The sequence below is a fragment of the Nymphaea colorata genome, chromosome 6 (assembly GCF_008831285.2).
Source record: "Nymphaea colorata isolate Beijing-Zhang1983 chromosome 6, ASM883128v2, whole genome shotgun sequence".
Lineage (NCBI taxonomy): Eukaryota > Viridiplantae > Streptophyta > Magnoliopsida > Nymphaeales > Nymphaeaceae > Nymphaea > Nymphaea colorata.
Window position 1 is genome coordinate 3,878,959 of NC_045143.1, and position 20,854 is coordinate 3,899,812.

Sequence of the window (20,854 nt, forward strand, 5' to 3'; positions counted from 1 at the left end):
AAATGCTAGGGATCTCTTCTTCTAAGAAAAACTTTTTCCTACAAAACTAAGAAAAATTGTCGCGAGTCTCACAGCTTCTTTCACCATCTTGCAGAAAGAGGGGAGGCCACAGGCCACTTCGTAGGTACATAATAGAGCAGCTGGAGCAGATTATTCATCTCTAGTTGGGAGGGCCGGGGTGTTTGATTCACTTGGAACCAATAGAATTTTAAAATCATTATTCTCATTCTTTAAAAATGGGAATCATGTTATCAAACAAATGATCTTGATTCTGAAACTACAACTTCATTTCAGATTCAAATTTATGAAACTATGATCTCACTTCAGGGGGTGCAATTATGTTTATAGAATTATGATTTTTTTTGTTTTTAATCTCTGTTTGGGGGCACAATGCATAAAGGTTTTAATTCATGAGTTGTATAATTTTATTCTTTTTCCATCAAACAAGTCATTTTCTATTCTGAAATTAAAATTTATACATAATCAAACTCAAAGGAAAATTTAAAGTGAAATTTTATTCCAATTCCAGGTTGAGGTGGAAATCCGATCTTGGAATTTTAATTCTGGAATAAAAAATTTAAAAGAAGTAAAACATGATTAAGCTAAGACAGTAAGATGCTATTTAATTCACACATCAATGCCACTGACAGATAACACTTGACTCCCATTTCTCGAAAAAAGTCCACAAAGGAAAGAAACCAAATTCAGGGATGCATCTAATCCCCTGTTTGTGTGTGTTTATATGTGTTTGCTCATATAAGTCGATGATTAAAATAATCTAATAGTGTCTATTACCTCTAATTTGATCTGTTCTGGATTCTCGTTTCTCAGAATTTAAAATTCTTGGATTCGAGATCTGACTTCCTGTTATATATAATCATAATTTTAAGTGTAAATCAACAAAATAGAAATTTCAAGCATGTATATGGTGCCCAAATGAAGACCCTTAGTTTAATGAACCATGGATTTTAGTGTACATTTCTTGTCATGTCATGTTTGTGTGGAAATTTTAAGAAGAGCTAAGTCTAACAAAATGAAAGATGTGGCATGATGCTCTACATGAAGTATTAAGTGAGAATCCATCTTTGGAACAAACACCTTTTATGAGCTATGATGGTCTCGGGAACATTTTTGTTCCCTCCAAGTACTTCAATAAACTTATATGATTCTTTCATTATCACCTCCAGCTCGTGGCAATGACTATAAGGAAATATATTATCTCATAATAGTTCCTAAAGTTGTGATTTCTTATATTGCCAACACAATCACAAGAAAAGGAAATCTCATTCAAGAAATGACAAGTAAATCACAAGATACTTATGCATGCATCTGTTCATTATAATTCGAGAGAAACTTACTTAGTTATTTTCTCAATAAGAAACATACTCTTCAAAAAAGTATGAAAGCTATCAAATAAAGGGTTGAGATGAATTTTCGTTGACATATAAATAGAAGAGGTTAATTAGTTCAACTTTTCCTTGTTCAATATTACCTTCTATTACTAAATACAGCTTTTTATCATGTTACACATTTTTTCTTTTCAAATCAATGAAAGTTTAATTGAAACACTTGTTTGTTGGTTTTGATGAAAAGTACAGTACGTAAGAAGAAATCACCAAAGATGAACTGTAAACTTAAAAAAAGTTTTCCTGTTTTTCATTATACATAAAATATCCCAAAGTGTTTCAAAAGCTCTTGTTCTATATATTAAAGAAAAAAAAGCTCTTGTTCTATATATTAAGGAAAAGAAAAAAAAAAGCTCTTGATCTATATATTAAAGAAGCGTTTAACACCTGCAAAATCTAAAAACTAGATTTCAGTAAAGTGAAAAAAGCGATGATAAAAGAATGTGATTCCCTTGAAGATCAACGACTAACTAATGATTGAGCGATCTACGTCAAGTAATAAGGCTCCTTCTTCTTTTCACGCCTTTAATGAAGAATATGATCCATCCATTATTACCTTGCGATGAATGATACGAAAAATTATTCTCTCATAGTGCTTCCAAAAGTAAAAGATCAGAGCATCATATCATAAAAAATGTTTTTATATCGACCTATCCGTGCAATTTTTAACTTTTATTTAAAAAAAAAAAAAAACTGTTGTGTATAGCTCTTTGATACAAATATCATGTTGTAACCAGGTTATGCCCTTCTTTCAACTAAACAGCCCTGGGTACAATTAAAAAAAATATATATTATTATTGTTATTTTTAAATATTTACTTATGGGAAACCAAAGTTTGGCGGACCTACGGTATATCCTTCAATTCTGTTTAGGTAATTTCATCATGTTTAATAGAGTTTAAATTTTAATAAATAACATCCAATGAGATTCAGATTCAAATTTGGATTCGAACTAATATCCTGTAAAATTCATACTATGAGTTCATATTTTAATAAATATCCTATTCACTGTTCATATAGCTTGCAACAACTCCGTTCTATCGCAATGTGGTTCAGATTCGGATTGAAAGCCATATTTAAAAATCAGATTCATTGTAAAATTTAGACTATCATTTGTATGCAATGTGCCTATCATGTTCTCGGTCTCTGGTGACAATGTTATCGTCATGCTGTTTGACTGACGGACCTCGTTGGGCGTTTAATATGCTTTTCTGGACTAGTGTCCTGAACATGATCACACGACCTGTTTAATAAACCAAGCGAATTTCTTGACGTCAAAATAATTATTTTTTTAAAATCAGGGCACCGTTAATTGGTAACAAATTTTCAATTAAGCAGTGACTCGGATTTAGTAGGGCTATGTCATACATACAACTGGATCCAAGTTCGCCCAAGTTTCAACAATGAATTAACGTTTCAAAGAGTGGGCTTGGTGAGGCGTATCTTCGTGGGGCATCCGCTCACAGACACCCCACCTCTCTCCGCCCCTGTTGAGTTCATAAGTCTTATAGTCAATGGCCAATGGCCCACAAGATCAAAGAACTTGGAAAGGGTATTTTAGTCATTTTGTATAAAAACTTTTCCAGTTTTGCCCTTACACGAGTATTGCTTTATTCTAAAAATAAAAGGGCACTTTGGTCATGTTTAAATGGAAGGAAAGAAATAGATGAGTTCGTTTAAATGGATGAGAAGTAAGGAGGGAATATATGTGCAAATGTGTGCTTGGATATGAGGAAATGAAAGGCACAAGAAAAATATTTTGATTTCATTTATATTCCTCAAAAAATAGGGAGATTTGAAGGGAAAGAAGGGTAAGTGACTCACATGCCCTTGTTAAATGAAGGGGAAATGAGGAAAAGAAGGGCGTTATCGTCAACACGGTTAAACCATTTCCTTTCCATTCATTCATACAAGTAAACAAATATAATTTTTGACATTTGCTTTCCTTCCTATCCAAAAATGTTTTTATAATACTTTATTTCAAATCATTTTTCTTTATTTTATTTTCCTTCCCCATTATTTTTCTTCTCATCCATTAAAATTCTTTGCTTCGCATCTATTCAAACCGAAGGTTGTTAGTGTCAACTGATAAAATAGAGAACCACAAAATTATACAGGCACTTCGCACTAACACCAACAAGTTATAACTATTTATATATTTATTATAAGTAACTTTAAAACATTATGCGACAGGTATTACTAATGTGGCGTTGATTACCATTTTATTCTTTTGTTGTTGGTTCAAATATAGAATGGTGTTTCAAGATTGTCAATTAGCCTGAGGGAATGACTTGACTATGAACAGCATTGACATATTATTCTTCTTTTCTATTTTTTAACAAGGCCAGCATTAAGAAACTCATTGTTGCAAAACACACATAGACTTGACTTGCCTTTCCCATTGTAGAAGTTCTAAGTGGTGGAGTCTCATCAGGCATTTTAAATTTAAGCACAACAAAATTTCCGTGGGTTGTTTGATGTAATGACTTGGACCGAGTTTTTTATATCGCGAGTCAACTCGACGGGTTTGCCAACTATGAAAGAAAGGTCCAAAAGGCGAGATTCTGCTCATATATATGTGATCAGGGGGAGAGATCAGGCTCTAAAGGCAATGGAGGATGACGAAGAACAGCTAAGAACAACCTTTTGTATGACAGCAACTAGCAGCAGTGGATGATGTTTTAAAAGAAAACAACTGAGTGCCACCATGGAAATGGTTCAACAGCTAGAATTGGTTGGCTAATGGGCCCTCTGTTGCACACGACTTATATTCCTCTTTGCTTGAACTGTCTTGCAAGCACCGAGTCAACCCCCAAAAATGCCCCCACAAATATTTAATCTTAGGGGCCGTTTGATGCATTGGAAATATGGAGTTGGAAAGAAGTTTCCAGAAACTTATTCCAGGAATTCAAGAAGTGGAAACAGAATCCAGATTTCTAAAACCACTTTGTGTTTGATGGACTTGGGTTTATGTTCCAAAAAATAAATTTCGCAGTTTGATATGAATGGAAGATGAAAAAAGAGAATCGTTGGATTAGGGAATGCTTGGGAGCCTAACGATTACTTTTTTCATCCTCAAATTTTCACCCTTTGGGATGAAAAGGAATTTATTGAAAACCAACCAATAGTTACCTTTTTCATCCCAAGTTTGATGGCTAAGAAAATTTTTAAAAAATTTGAGGATCTGTAACTCTCCAAGATGGTGTTTGATAGCCTCGGATTTAAGGTTTGATATTACCTTGAATTTTGGGCTACATGAGGTCCACATTTTAGCACAACTAGCGATTTCATCAGCATGGATCTCGGATCCATGCTAAACATAAAAAGTGTGGATCTGAAATCCGACATAGGGAGTCAGACTTTTAATACTTTTCTCTCATTGCAAAGTATGAGGATTATTTTCGGTTTCCAGAGACCTTGACAGTGGTGGTGGTAGAATTTTTTTATGGGGAGGACGGCCAATTAAAGTTTATAAATTTTAACTAGGGCCAAAATTTTATATAAAACAAGTGAATTTTTTTAAAATTTATATATAAATAAAAAAATTGTGGTAAGGGCAAGACCCAAGCCGGCCCTACCATGGCACCGCCCAGGCAAAGGGGAATTGGAGACTTTTTTGAAAAAGTGAGTTGTTAACTTCCCGTTATATGAAATGAACTGACTACGTGTCATGAGTTGCAAATGACTAAACTACCCTTACTAACTAAATAGGGCACACTACTCTTATAAGGACAAAAGCGGAACTTGATAAAAACATTCATTTTACTGTTTTTTGCACTTTGATGACCAAACCGTTAACTTTTATCAAATCTATGGTATAAAGCACGTCTAATGTATGAAAACTTGGGGGACCTAGATGTTTTTCTTTTTGCCGTTTGACTGCCATCTAATAGGTTTAGTCATTTTTCGCAAATTCAACTATAGATATGTGCTTGCAATTTGACAAAATGTGACAATGCAAAATGAAACAACTTTTTGTAGTTAAAAAATTAATGGTCCTATTTTTCTTTATTCGTAAAATTTAGTTTAGACATCGTTTCTTCTGTTATTTTTTTTTGTTTTTGTTTTTTCATACTCCACACATATATGTGGTTAGAACATTGAAAAAAATGCACCAGGAACTATAAAATTAGCGGTACATTTCCCCAGTTGTGTGTGTATATATAGTATGCTGGATAAATGCTGGATTGTTGAATTTAAAAAGTGTCGCTAAAAAAATTATAGATCATAAATTGTAGCTGAACCCTAAATCGCAACTAATACCAATCTAGTGACGATTTTTAGTGTCAATTTTTAAATTTGAATCTATTTATTTCATTATGGAGCATTTAATAAGAAGTGAGATTATCATTTCTTATGGAACTATTGCCAGTAATGGAATTCAATGCAATATTTGTTCACACAGGCGCATATAGGGCTCTAAGAAAGGTCCAAATGAATCAATGTAACTTACCAAATTTCGCATTTGTCTTATCTTGCATTAAGGTTCACAAATTCTTAGAAAAGTTGTTAATTATTTTTTCTGCTCTGGCTGGTCCGGTCAAGACGAAAGCCAGATCCAAGTTTGGACTGACGTTGATCCGGACCATGCTGACCTAGCTGGGTTGAGAAATGCTCATTTTCCTAAAAAGTGACAATTTTTTTCCAAAAATTCCGAAACCTGACGAGATGTTTTCTTAATTGTAGTTTACGGGATACTAAATTATAAATGGAAAATGGCCATCCGAGTTCGCCCAAAGCAAAAAAAATTATGACAAAAAATAAAATCCAATCATCTTGTTCTAATTCTTATTATTTTATTAATACAGTCGACGCCAAAATGGCAAAGCTCATATATCCGACCAACTTTCAAGCAAATATTCACTAGAAAATTCCAAGCTTTGACGATATTTCAAACACAGGCCTAAATTCATGAAAAGTGCGGGCAAGCACAATTTCTTACTACAATTGCCATGTAGCCAGGTTAAACTTAAACCTGTTCAACACATTAATCATTTTTTAATAAAATACATAATTTTTTCATAGGATTTTTTATATGTATATATATATAAGACTCGATTCAAAATGCATAAATCCTTTTTTTCCTTTTTAATAAAATGTGTAAATTTTGGTGGGATTTTGTATATACTATATATAAAAATAGCGCCTATCCTTGTATCAAGATTTTTCAAAAAATTATCATATCCATATATGCATCATTGTACTAGTCCGTGCACATACTTATGTAACTTATTCCCCAAAGCTCAACTCTTTTTTGGAAAAAGCAATTCATAAATGCCTCCAACTTAAACACCATCCTAACTTGAAACTCCTCGATCAAATGCTTCATTGTTAACAAATTATTTACCTTTTTTTTTCCTTTTACGAAAATTCCTCGGCCCTTTTTCATGTTCATCGTTTCACGGTTATCTTCCCACGAAGCAGGTTATTTGTTAAATCATTCCACACATGTGCTTCCGTGTACTAAAAGGAAACGAAGAATCTTAACTGCACCAATCCAAAATAAAAGCAAAAGTTTGGACTGTGCTCGTAAATTCATCTTGAGTTATGTTTTTCAGGTTTATTTATTATTAGCAAATATTAGCAAAGCATAGAGCCATACCACAAGTGAGTGATCTAACACAGCACAGAGAGCACGCACACACACGCACGTCATTCAGGGCTGTACGTAGTTTAGGGGCTTGTCTTTAAGCCACAACTCTCTCTCTCTCTCTCTCTTCCCTCCCCTCTCTCGCTCTGCTGTCCTGAACAATAATCAAAAGTACCAGGTTCATAATAATAAGGTAGAAACTAGGGTGAATCCATCCATCGATTCTCAGAGGGAGAGGGAGAGAGGCAAAGGACTCAGAGAGGGACAGGGAGATGGGGGATCGAGGAGAAGCGGCAAATGGGGGAAAGGATGGCGAGCGTGTGGAGGAAGAGGAGACCCTCGGCTCAATCCTCACCATGGAGAAGGTCGCCGCCGCTAAGCAGTTTATCGAGAACCACTACAGAGCCCAGATGAAGAACATCCAGGAGCGGAAGGAAAGGTATCTTCCGGGCAGCGGAGTTGCTCTTGATCTTTCCGCCTCTGTTTGTCCATTTATCTTTCTGTTGATAGGAGAGAGAGATCTCATCTAATGGACTGGCTCTAAGGGAGTGAGTTTGTGCTGGCGGGTTGCTGTGTGCCGTGTCTAGGACGTTTCTTCGGTTTGTTTGATTGCTTTTTTCTTTGTGTCTGCTAAACTGTTTAGATGCAGCTTCCGGATGAGCTTTGGATAGAGTTTCGGGTTTTGCATTCATTTGTCACCGCATGATAGTGATAGAATTAGCTAGAGAATTCTGGATCTAGCGAGCTTTTAGCTAATCCGAGCTTCATGAGTAGTAGATTGCCTCTGCGATCCACCGATTTCTCCCGTGTCGTTGTGATATCTGAAGAACACGACGTGTGTTGAAAGACAAAGGTTTCTCGAACATTGTTGACGTTACGTCCAGAAAGAAAATGAGGATAGGACGAATGTTTTAGAGTAGCAAGGAGGCGAAGGAAAGAGATAATTGCGTTACAGTGCGATATTGTTCAAATGTGTTTAATGCACTGTGTTCGCGTTTGTGCATTGACTTAAACCTATCATCCATTTCAACATATTTGTGGAATTTTTTCCCGGGAAAACATTCTTTCATTCCCTTTTGTGAAGTCATCTGCGTCGTTGGTTGGAAATTTTTTTGCATTTTGCAATTGTTTGGTGGATTCATGCTTCTGATCTATGAATGTATCAGTGGTTAATTTAAGTCCAGCATATTCAGGGAACTTAAACATGAACACACTGTCAGAGTCCTCTTAGAAGAAAGTTACTTGCTAGGACATTTTCAGAATTCTGTGCTAAACATCGAGAAATGTCATTTATAAAAATGTATATCTCTTACTAGATCATTTGTCAATGACAGTAGTCATTAGTATCTTAGCAGAGGGAATTAAAGATACATGAAGTTTCCTGGAAGTTGCTTGTCAAAGATTTCCTTTTAAATCTTGGTGTTGCATGCCTAGGGAGGTGAAATCTCCAGTTTTCTGTTCTATGTGTTATTGTGAAAATCGTATGCAACTATAAATTAGGGTTTCTCAGAGTACAGAAATAGAGATAACCAGGTCAGTTGGAAAATGCAACTGTGCTTGATTTTTTCCCCATCTTTTACACCATCATGGTTTAGGGGCAATCTAATGAACTTCTTTAGGCTTCCAGGTGCTTCACTGTCTAGAACATGTCAGCATATAATCTTATGCTTTTTGGATGAATAGACATCCCAAACTTGGTATTCTGTCACATGCTTCAATGAAGTGTGTGCCTGCATCTTTGTATTCTGTGACTAGTTTAGCATGCTTATACAGAATGTGTGACACCTCCTTCTTTAGATATACCTGTGATGTTGCATTTCCATTAATGGGTTTTGTTACATCCGGTGCCAATTTGAAAATTTATAGGCGGTATGTGTTGGAGCGGAAGTTGGCTTCTTCAGATGTACCACAAGAAGAGCAAATCAATCTTCTCAAGGATCTGGAGCGTAAGGAAACTGAATATATGCGACTGAAGAGACATAAGATTTGTGTAGATGATTTTGAACTTTTAACCATTATTGGAAGAGGCGCCTTTGGGGAGGTCCATAGCTATCCTTTCTCTGGTCGAACTTTCATAATTTTGCTTCTTGATAAAGAATTCTCTTGATCTGTGCTACATCTCTAAAACTTTAGATTAGCAGTAATATGAATGGCTGTTTAGCATTGTTATAAAATGAAACCATTGCTCCATCTTTTTTGGCTTTGCTGTTTGATGCTACACGTGGATATCATTCTTCCTACAGTATTTTGGTCTTTCCAATAAAGGTACATTGAGCCCAACAAGGGCTTAGCATCTCTAGTTAACATGCACAACCTACAAGTCCATTCCTTTGTAGATCTTGTGGAGTGGAGTATTTATTTAATGTTTTTATTTTATCTAGAAGTAAACAAAGTTAGTTTGATTATGACTTATAGTAATATGGAGGTCTATGAGAATGAAGAATGTCCATATCTGTTATTAATGAATGGTGTCACCAAGTGTATATACATGCATCAAGATAAGTTTGTTCATCTTACTTGAGGTTGGATTGGATTGTATTCTTGGTCATGGTGTAAGAAGAAACATTAGATGAAGGGGGTTATTTCTATATGCTGATTATGTATTCTTGTCTAGCCTTCCTTTTTGTAAATGCTAGCGGTTTATAACTTTATCGAACATTTCTAAGTGGATCTGGGTTTACTGAAACAGTCTCTTACTTGGTTTGATCCACTCCACCTCCATGGATATCTCTCAGTCACATTAAAGGCTCTGGTTTGTTCTAATCTTGTCTGGGTTGTACTTGCAATAGATAACTTTAAAGTTGGATACATGGTACTTTGTCTTATACAATTGCAGAGTTGGTCTTGTTTTTGCGCTTAAAAGCAAACAAGAAAATTCATGAAGATTGGTAACAAGGTGTTACCCTGTGATCAAATTGGAGAGATTTTGGAAATAACACTGTCAACCATCTTTCAATGGCTCAAAAGTGTACCTTAGGAATGATTGAAAAGAATGTGATGATATGAATTTCTGTTTGCATCTGGGCTTAGTTAGAGTTTTCACAATAGAATGTGCTTCGCGGTTAGCCTTTTGCTGTTTATGCTAGAACTGTTCTTCCTGGGAAAAGCAAAAAAAATTCATTTCATTGTTCCTACTTATTTATCTTTGCTTTAAATTCACATGAACATCGTCACATGCAATCTGCAGGTTAGGCTCTGTCGGGAGAAAGCCACAGGGAATATATACGCCATGAAAAAGTTGAAGAAATCAGAGATGCTTAGTAAGGGACAGGTGATTTGATGCCATTACCTTCCACTGAATGCATTATGTTAGCTGTTAATTGGTTTTGTAACTAAGTGGTCAAAGTTGACTAATTGGGACTATAAATAAATGAATAATATAATTGCATGGAAACAAACACAAAACCATATGTACCTATACAAAAAAATTCTATATATTTAAGGGCCAGGGATTAGTTGGCTGACCAATAACTCGTTTAACCAAGTCGGTACTCTGACCAACTGTTGCAGGTTTTGAAACTCAGTTTGGTTGATGACTGACTCAATGGACTAGTCAGAACATTTTCACAATAAAGTCCTTTAATCTGTCATTTTTACTATTGTCTCTTTGCGACTGAGACCATTCTTCTTATGTTAAGAGAAAGAAAGGTGCTCTTCCTTTAAGTGGAATTCCAATCATGTCCTTGGCTCCCTGTCTACCTCATTGGAATTTATAGGATGTCCATCCTGACTTCATTTGTCTAAATTGCTAGGCTTTAGGCTGCTGTTTTGTCATAGCTACCATTATCTCCACAAGTAACAAGAAAATGTGACAAAACTATGGAAATTTAATTGATTTCCTTCCTAAAAATAGTGGGGAATTTCTGAAAAATTTATGCTAAAAGACTTAAGCCAGAAATTCTTGTTCCTGATAATTCCGGTGAAAATGGAATCTGATTTTTTCTGTATTCGTAATAGTGCAGAAAAGGGCTTGGCCTGGGTAAGTGTAAGATTGATGTGGTCTGCCTAGCTGGTGTATAAGTATTTGAAAAGTCTATGAAAGAACAACATTGCAAAAATTGTGGATAGGCATGCGTAATCATGCCACTTGACTGACTGACATGATCAATAGCTTTCTAGTTGACCTAAGCATCCAGTACAATGTGTTCTAGTTTTCTTCTTCCGCAATTATTCATATTCATGTCTGTTAAATGTTGATTCCATCTCTGTTAGCAGGTATAAGCACTGTAATTCCAAGGAGCTGATGATTGACCTCTAAATGATTAGACACATGCTGATGGTTCTGTTTAAGAAAGCCAGAACATAATGCTTGTGTATTCAGTTCATAAGATTAAGAGGAAGCATTTGATTTAATTTGATGTTCAAATATGCAAAAAGACCCTGGATGATCTTTATCTCACATCATCATGACCCCTGTTTATGTGTCCTTTTGCAAACATTGTCTGTGAAAGCGTGAAACTTTTAGCCCTTGGCTACGTGTTTAACCCTTTGATGGCTTTATTCAGTCTTTGGTAGGATATCAATAGTCTTTCAGGAGACTTCTGCAATGCATGGGAATTTGGACAGAGAACAAAGAAATTTTAACCATTTCATATTGTGGTGAAACCGTGAAAGATGCTCAATTGTAATAGAGACTGTGGAAATCAAATTTGGATTGTCGTAGGAGAACATGATAGGAGATGGTACATCTTTAGATGTATGATTTTTTATCTGATCAGGCAGCCAGAAGAACTCTTAGGTTGTCCATATGTACATGTGCTTGAAATTGGGCCTAGTCTACTAGTCAAGGTTTCTCATCTTTGTTTTTTTTTTTTAGCTAGGACTTCTTGATCTACGATATTAAAGAGTTGTATTTTATTCATAAATATGTAATGTCTGTCTGCACAGTTGTGGATACTCTTAATGGACATTTACTGGCTCTCTTTTAATTTCTTTTTTGGGTGGATGTTTATTGAGGTCAATGAAATTGCTGAGGAATTGGAGTTTCAGAATATTGTCTGGGGCTCTGAGCTACACTGTGGGCTTCAAGTGCTCCTTTTCTGATTCCTTGGGTTCTTTCTATAGCCATTACATGTTCAACCCTGAATCAGGATGGCCTTACTTTGGTTTTCACGCTTTATTTTGTTAGGTTATTTGCTATTTTCTACCAAAGTATATATCTTTTGGCTGCTCCTCTGTTGTTGTTAATGCATCTTTTTCTTAGACAGGTAGAACACGTTAGAGCAGAAAGGAATCTGCTTGCTGAAGTTGCTAGTCATTGTATTGTAAAGCTATACTACTCATTTCAAGATGCTGAGTACCTGTACCTCATAATGGAGTACCTTCCTGGGGGAGACATGATGACTCTCCTTATTAGAGAAGATACATTAACTGAAAACGTGGCAAGGTTTTACATTGCTCAAAGTATCTTGGCTATTGAATCTGTCCATAAACACAACTATATTCACAGGTTTGATTCCATCTAGGCTGAATTTATGGGAAGCTTGTAAAGATGTGCAATATATTATTGTAGAGACCTGAAACCCCTGTCCTGTTTGATTCTGGAGCTTACTTTGTGTTCTTCCATTAACATCATTGCAGGGATATCAAGCCTGACAATCTTCTCCTAGATAAAAATGGGCACATGAAGTTATCTGACTTTGGGCTGTGCAAGCCTCTAGATTGCTCAACTCTATGTACATTAAATGAAAATGAGCCTATGACTGAAGAGAACCTCAGGGAGTCAATGGATATTGATGGTGGTTGTAGAGATACAAGCAATATGGGTCCATGGAGAAGTCCTCAAGAACAGCTTCAACATTGGCAGATGAACAGGAGAAAACTGGTGTGAATCAGACTACAACTTATTAGATGAGCTTTGCTCCTTGCTGCAGTAGAACTGTGGAAGTTTCCTATGCTTTCTGGGTTTTTGGAACTTCTGTTTTTTACTTCAATATTTTGTCAATGCTTTTGTAGTTCTGGGTTTTTGGAACTTCTGTTTTATACTTCAATATTTTGTCAATGCTTTTGTAGTTCAGACTCCATTGACTGGGTTTTTGGAACTTCTGCTTTATACTTCAATATTTTGTCAATGCTTTTGTAGTTCAGACTCAATTGACTCTTGTATCTATGGCGATGCTTTTGATAATAATTCCAGGCATTTTCTACTGTGGGTACACCTGATTACATTGCACCAGAAGTGCTGCTAAAGAAAGGCTATGGCATGGAGTGCGATTGGTATATAGCTTATGTTTATTTTATAATTTTTATAATTTATTTTTTATTTTGGGAGTGAGTGAGAGTGAGCTAAGGCTTATGTACCTTATGCTTTCATGTTTTCTGTTCTTCCTGCTTTTATGATGTTGCATTAGCATAGTACTGTTGGTTCTGATAATTTGAAAACGTTGCAATCCTTTTTCAACTTTCAAGCTGGCTGAAAATGTCAACAAGATGTGATATTTTTCATGTGTTGTTTGGGATGGAAGCTTTTTAATTGTAGTAATTTCACAGTGTTGTTCTAAGTTGTTGATGATATTTCCTTGAAATATTCCTTGTTATTGTTCTGAGATGTTAACAATATTTGTTCAAAATATTCTCTATAGTGTTACAAAAAAAAAATAAAAGAATGACTTTTGCATATTTAGGTATTCAGCTCCTTTTCATTTTCTATGTCTTGATTTGTTTACTTGTTTCTTTACATAGTCAACTTTTTTCTTTTTTAATCTTTTAAATTTTCAAGTTTTAAAACAGTAAAACCTTCCTGAGCTTAACCATGTTGGGAAAACAGATATTCCTGAGAGAAACTGATAACAATGTTAGAAACTATATTTAATAATAGATTCAGATTTATGGCCTATCCATTGATTGTCTTTTTTCTGCTGAACGAGATTCCATGTCTTATCATTAGGTCAACAAGCTTAGCGTAACAATCAGTTTGTAGGCTTTTCTTTTGACTGATCACTCAGTGCTTCTTGGTGCTGTCATGCAATCTGATAATCATGTTACACAACTTCATGTATTTTATTAGTTCACAACTTCACATTGCTTTTATGACCCAATGTTTTAATATTAGATGATAGATCAGGTGATTATGGCTTCTCCAATTTGACATCCTTCTGTATAGTGAATAGTTTGATTATAATGAACATCTAATATAACAATATCTTGAAAGAAGTGATTCTCATATATGTGATGAAAAAAACTTCTCTTTAATCTGAGATGAATGTTCTTAAAAGTTATAGCATCGTAAGAGCATACACAGCTTAAAAAAATTATAGAAGTGAAACTTGAATTTAAGAAATAGGTTACTGGAAGTCTGGAAGTTTTCACTTTTGACCACGAACTGGAAAAAGGAGCTGCTAAGCCTGCAGATGGACAGGATAATGACACTAGGGGTTGAAGCATTTGGATCTTTATCTGGGAAGAAAGACCTGTAAAAATTATAAGGAGTGGTGCCTTCGGAATGGAGATCAGCTGGCTGTCTAAACTTTGGGATCCACCATAGCAAGTACTTGTGCCTGTGTGCTTCTTACAAAGAACGCTATTGTATTACATGTAATAATGGATAAGCATTTGCCTGAATCTTACCTCCAATGACCTCTACAAGTTGGACCACTTTGGAATACCTATCCCTATCAATAATATGCAATCTCCCTGTTTGCCCATCTGTCTGTCTGTCTCTCTCGCAATTTGGCATGTATGGATCTTAGATATGACTGGACTTAAATAAGTCTCTTGCTGACCTCTTCCTTGGTTGGGTGTGTCCTGATGTGAGATAAATTATATCCAGGTTGAACCTATAGAATTTTGTTTACTCGACGGATGGCATTGCTTTCAACTTTATAGTTTTATATGTGAAGTATTGAGGGTTGTGTCAACTCTTTGGTCTTATCAGATTTTGCTTGAACGATAGAAATCATGACATCATTTGACTTTGAAAAGGATAATGTTAGCGTTGTCTCCGTATCCTCGTAACCTGTAGTTCTAGTAGATCTTGTAATTATTTGAATTTTGTACATATTTGTGCCAATTTAGATAGTTGAATCATTAGCCTATACTGCCACAAGGGAAGGGCATGCAACCTTATCAAGTAATATAGGCATTGTGATTGGAACCCATTAGATATGGCTGTACCTGTAAAAAGATGAGAAAAGCTGTATAAATGGGGAGATAGTGTTGTTTCAGTCTGGCTGCTGCCTTTGCTGGAAGTTGAACAAGGGCTTAAAGGATCTCCAGCAGCACTCGAGATTAGATCCTTGGTGCGACAGAAAGGTTTTACCTGCCTCGTGACCAAAGCAGGCCAACAATGACCTCTTCTTGCTTGGATTTCTTCATACTGGTTGCTTTCAGTTTATTCGCTTTTGTTGTTTTACACTTCGTGTTGTCTTCCCTAGTCATTCCTTGTTACAAGGGGCTTATTTTTCCTTCATCTTTCAATCTTTGTTTTAGGAAATATAAAGGGGCACGGTTGGACTTTGATTGTTCAAATGAACATGACGGTGGAAACTTTGTTTCTGATGTGCTTTTCCTGATTCTGAACATTTTGGTTATAGGTGGTCTCTTGGGGCAATAATGTATGAGATGCTTGTTGGATATCCTCCATTTTATTCTGATGATCCAATGACAACTTGCAAAAAGGTTCCTTCTTTCTCCTGGTCTAATGCAATATTTTGTTTGCCTTAAAGAAAAATGTTTCAGTAATTGAAATTTCTCTTATATTTGGATGAAATTGAAGAATAAGATTGCCTTACGAAAAATCATAATAATAACAATATGAACAAAGATTGGGATTGTGTTGAATAACCTTTAATGGTTCTGTCTTGTGGTATGTGAAGTTTGTTTTTCGTCTTCAGCACTACAAACATCAGTATGCCACTATGCCTACTTGTCATTTGGCAGTTTTTTCTCTTGAAGTCAAAGCTATCTCGGTTGTGAGCTTGTTCACATTATAGACTATCTTCTACTAAATGCCTTTTATTTCTTCAAGTCAAGCAGTTATTTAGTTTGTACACAAAATCACCTTCAAATTAGGCTTTTCTGTTGGAACTGTTGTTAATTCATGAATTCTTGTGATTGAATTGGATTTTCAATCCTTACAATTTTAGGCATTTAAAATGCATTTTCAAGTTCAACTCAATGTGGCCAAAGTAAAAATACAACTGCCACCAGTTTTTTGTGAAAGCCGAGGAAGAAACTATTAAAATATAATTCCCCTGAGGAAACATTAATTATTCCTCCCTTGTGCAGATTGTGAACTGGAGACATTACCTAAAGTTTCCAGAAGAAGCACGAATATCAATAGAGTCCAAGGATTTGATATGCAGGTTGCTTTGTGATGTTGAAAATAGACTAGGCTCTGGAGGTGCAGACCAAATAAAGGTACTTCTACAAAAGAGCTTTTGGGCCTTACTTCTTCAACCAGATCTTCAAATCTCATTTTGTTTCAATACAGGCTCATCCGTGGTTTAGAGGCATTGAGTGGGACAAGTTGTATGAAACGGATGCAGCATTTAAACCTGAAGTCAATGGAGAACTTGATACACAGAACTTTCTAAAGTTTGATGAGGTAAAGGGTTTTATCTTGTTGGTTGGACACCTTGCTCATAAGTATCTAATATGCAGATTGCTGGTTTTATAAACCTTCTAGATATATGGATATGTCTTCGAGAAATATTTAAAATTTTAATATGCATTTTTCTGACATTCGCTTGTTAGTCACGATGGACGAAGCTCATTTTAGTGCAGATGTAATAGCCATCTAAAAATGGTCCTATTTCTCTGTGTGTGTTTTACACCGTATTATCCCTTCTCAATTTTTTGTGCGAGTACCACTGTCACCTTTGAAATATTTCCATTTGCATGAAACAATTTTATTTTCTGACTTCCCTTACAAGACTTGTTCAAGACTTTTTATTTACTGGGTGAGTGTGCTTACTGGATATAGGCATTTAACTGTGGTCACACACACACACATATATGATATATGATATATATATATATATATATATATATATATATGCATGTGCATATTTGCACATATCTACGTGTAGTATAGTCTTTATCATTATAGTATTTTAAATTCCCTTTCTTCAGACTGCCATAGCAAGGTATAGTTTGTTTCTATTTTCTATGTGCACAAGATTTCACCTTTCTCAACAAATTGTGTACCACACTCTTCTCGTGATCTGGAGGAACATTCTTTTATGCAGTATTTGGCTCAAGTTCTGGCCTTCCTCCATCTATAACATGTTCAAACTTATCTGCGTCAATAGTCTATTTTTGTAATCGAGCATTCCGCATGCAAAGAAGTAAAAACTAAGAAAGAAGAGATGCCATGGCCCATACATGCAATTCTTTTAGGGGTTAAAGAGGAAAAGAGAAAATACAAGGTTTAGAAATAAAAATGAGGAGTTTTTTCTCCCCTTGCTTTGTCTCTTTCACCAAATTAGTAACTCGGTGGACATGTGGGTATGTGCAATGAGTGCGAGCCTTGCTGCACACAGCAAGGTTATGGAATGGCCGCCACCCAATCAAGAGCACCCTAAGATATGGTAGATGAATGCCTATGTGAGATCCAATGCTTGAAGAAAAAAGTGTTAACTGCGATGAACTTCAGAACCTTTATAGTTTATGTATAGCTTTTCGACCTTTTCTAGAATTACTAGGTGATAATGCATAAGCTATCTATGCTTCCCTGGTTCTTTTGTCTGCACAAACCCATTCACAACCTAGCATATAACTTCATGCTTCTATGAGAGGCTCACTCCATCTTCCTGATTCGTATGTCTCTGGGTCTATATGCTCAGTTGCCTGAGTTAATTATTACTGAGTCACTGTTACGTAGTGGAGGTTCTGATTGATGCATGCTTCATTTTCCATGTTTAATTGTAGGTCAGAATATTACTACATGACGTGGACTTTTTATATGCCCCATATTTGCAATTTGTGATGTATATATCATCTCATGCCCCTTTCCAATATTCTGTTTTCTCAGCTAAATCCTCCATCACAGACATCAGGTGGCTCTGGGCCATGGCGGAAGGTATGCTTTCTGTTAATGAAGAAGCAAATAGATAAATGGTCTTATTTGTAATTAACAGGAAACCCGTTCTACTGTTAATCACTCATTGATTTCTTTTGATGTTTTTCCTTAATAACTGGAGGAGTGATCTTGCAACATTTTTTGAACAATTATACTTGGGCCAGCCTTGTGAAATCATGTACATATATCTGTCATCTGTGTTGCTTGTGCAAGTTCCAATCTACAAATGTGGGTGTATGTGTAAACTTGTCACCTATGTCACATGAGTGCATGGTGTGGGTGCGGATGCAGGTGCCGGCTTGGCACATCCCAAAAAATTTGGGTGCGGGGGTGTGGCGAGGGTATATATATATATATAATATATTATATTCATAATATATATAATTTTCAGCTTGTTTCTTAGCTTAATCTGTCTTTTTTTTTTACTTTTATTACTGTACATAAAGAAAGAGAGAAAAAAAGAATAGGAAATATTTTAAATCTGCATAAGAGAAGGTGCAGTTGGGGTGCATGTCAGAGCCGCATGCGTATCAGCACCAGTACCAGCACCAGCGTCATGTCGACACGGGTGCGGCCCTTTTCTGAAGAGTCCGTGTGACAGCTTGTCACTTTAATGCATGTATATATGCATGTCATGTATGTAATGCTACACATGCAATTGTGGTATTCATGTCACTTCCCCTAGTCATTCCTTCTCAGTGGTTTTCCTTTCTCATGCGTATGGCTATATACTTTTGGAGAAACAGACCTATGACAACAGACATGACACACGGCTGAATATATTCATTGCTTGTGGTCATGAAGGTCTGTGTGTTAATAGTGACATAGTGATCCTCGTTGAGATGGAGACTTTGTGATATCATATATGTTCTCGACAGGAGGAGATAATTTTATCAAATTTATTGAGTGATGCTGGCCAACTGAAAAGCAACTCGTATTTCAGTTTTCTTTTATGTTGCTTGTAATTTGCTATTTTTCAGTTAATTTTGCTGTTACAAATCTAAGGCATAATTGCTTGTTACTGGAGAGTTAACTTGGAAATTCTAGTTCCAGTTCTAGAATCCAGTCCATGACAAGCATGTGTGTGATCTTTCAATTTTTCAGGCACTATTGACACCAAAGGACCTGAATTTCGTTGGTTACACATACAAGAATTTTGATGCTGTTAAAGCAAAACATGTACCTATTGGTAAAGTCATTACTGACACTTCAGATCTTTTCTGCCATGTTCTCCCATCATCTTTTGTAGTGAGTTATTTTGGCTATTGCATAGTCTGCCTGCCTTTCAAGAGATCACTCTCATTATCATCACTACAGAGTTTTACCTGCTTTGTTGTGTCTGACGTTTATGCATGAGCTTGTGCAGGTGCATAGGTTTATGTAATTAAAAGTGCTAGAGGGCGGACCGGTAAAGGGGTAAAGAAAAAAGGAAGAAAAAAGAGGAAAAAGAGTCACAGTGGGGGTTTGTGATAAAACTTCACTTCTATGAACACACTAGACGATACAACAAGAAAAAGCTAAAGTTTTAAAATAAAATTTTTGTGTGGACTGCTTAGATGCCTCAGCCTAGGCGTTTTGGCTACCACCTAGAGTTTTGAACTACAAAGGATGCAGGTATAAATTCGACTTGTAGTAGATTCTTAAAAGTTCAGTGATATGTATCTGTCTGGATGGTCCGACCAAGTCTGCTCTTCTGAGGTTTTAACATTTCTCAAGTGTGGATGCAAAATGAAAGGATGTTATAAAAAAACATTTGTTCATGGAAAAGTTTGGAACTAGGAAACAGAATTATATTGACGAATAACTTTGTAGGGATTGACTTGTTATCTCAATGCAACAAGGGGATCATCTCCTGACACTTTTTGTATCTGTAAATAGTGAGGAAGTAATGTGACAAAGCGTTGTTTCCTTAGAGAACCATAGATGAATATATGTAAACCTGCAGAACAGAATAATGCTTTTTACTAAGAAGTTTAATCCTCTTTAATTTTCTTAGGCTTTAATATTTCTAGAAATTCTAATATGTTACTCTTTGAATGTTATGTAGTAGCTGTTCTTTACTTTAATGTTGCATTTCGTTTTTCCCCAAGTTGAATCTGCGAGATTTTTCAACCAATGACCGGTTCTTGTTGATCCGTGATATTTCATAGATATGAAAAGAAGCAGTTCTCCAAGGAGGCCATCAATTAATACCCTTTTTGGTGAGTATCTTGCAAAATCCGTACTTGCAATATCATGTCATAGATAAAATCATATATGTTTATTAAGACAAAATTATGTCGCAGGGACTTCTGTGTCCGATGAGTCAGGACAGTCGGAACTGGAGCCTTCATCTGCTGATGCAATGTCGCCATAAGAGTAGATTCACCACAGCTTCTCTTATCCTCCCCTAGTGTAAAGCTTTCATTGTTAGCCAGAAGCACCTGCTCGTTTTTAGTCAGGCGCGTGCTCATCTTTAGTTTTGATATGGTATCTCATCGCACGAGGCGTTCCATTTCGTGGAGAAATTTTGTGGGTTATCTTGATCTGGACCGTATCACCTGAGAGGTTGCCTATTGGGGATATGTACATGTGTCCTGACTGCCCAGGTTGGCAAGAGGCAAGACTAATAAATGGGAAAAAAGCCTTCTCTTGTGGCAGTTTCTGTTTTAAATATATGTAACGTCTTTGAGAAACATTATGTTTTTATAGAATTGGATTTTACCCTCCAAGGAATATGGTGTGTTGTATGAAGATGTTAGGAATGATAACTTATCCATTAATCTTTTCTTCTTGGGACATTTGCAGAAAATGATCCAATATGAGTTTCGGTTTGGCTCTTTGTGACTTGTAAATCAAT

At 35.9% G+C, this 20,854-nt stretch overlaps 2 protein-coding genes across 3 annotated transcripts in view; one reads left to right on the forward strand and one right to left on the reverse strand.

Annotated features, from left to right (window-relative positions):
• Positions 1-20,854, reverse strand: part of LOC116255729 (protein INVOLVED IN DE NOVO 2-like) — a 95,191-nt gene that overhangs the window by 34,863 nt on the left and 39,474 nt on the right. The window lies entirely within an intron of this gene.
• On the forward strand, positions 7,108-20,788 carry LOC116255731 (uncharacterized). The gene is made up of 13 exons (XM_031631677.2): positions 7,108-7,434; positions 8,862-9,036; positions 10,183-10,266; positions 12,203-12,444; positions 12,576-12,819; positions 13,132-13,211; positions 15,527-15,611; positions 16,221-16,352; positions 16,426-16,539; positions 17,968-18,015; positions 19,120-19,204; positions 20,166-20,216; positions 20,301-20,788. Exons 1-13 carry the CDS (start codon positions 7,268-7,270, stop codon positions 20,369-20,371), a joined length of 1,578 nt encoding a protein of 525 aa, XP_031487537.1. The 5' UTR covers positions 7,108-7,267; the 3' UTR covers positions 20,372-20,788.

What these genes read in the sequence shown, in the direction of transcription:
- LOC116255731 (XM_031631677.2), top strand. Translation starts at nt 7,268, where the DNA reads ATGGGGGATCGAGGAGAAGCGGCAAATGGGGGAAAGGATGGCGAGCGT. An exon ending in ATCCAGGAGCGGAAGGAAAG is followed by an intron (nt 7,435 to 8,861) that starts GTATCTTCCGGG and finishes GAAAATTTATAG; the next exon opens with GCGGTATGTGTTGGAGCGGA. An exon ending in AAACACAACTATATTCACAG is followed by an intron (nt 12,445 to 12,575) that starts GTTTGATTCCAT and finishes ACATCATTGCAG; the next exon opens with GGATATCAAGCCTGACAATC.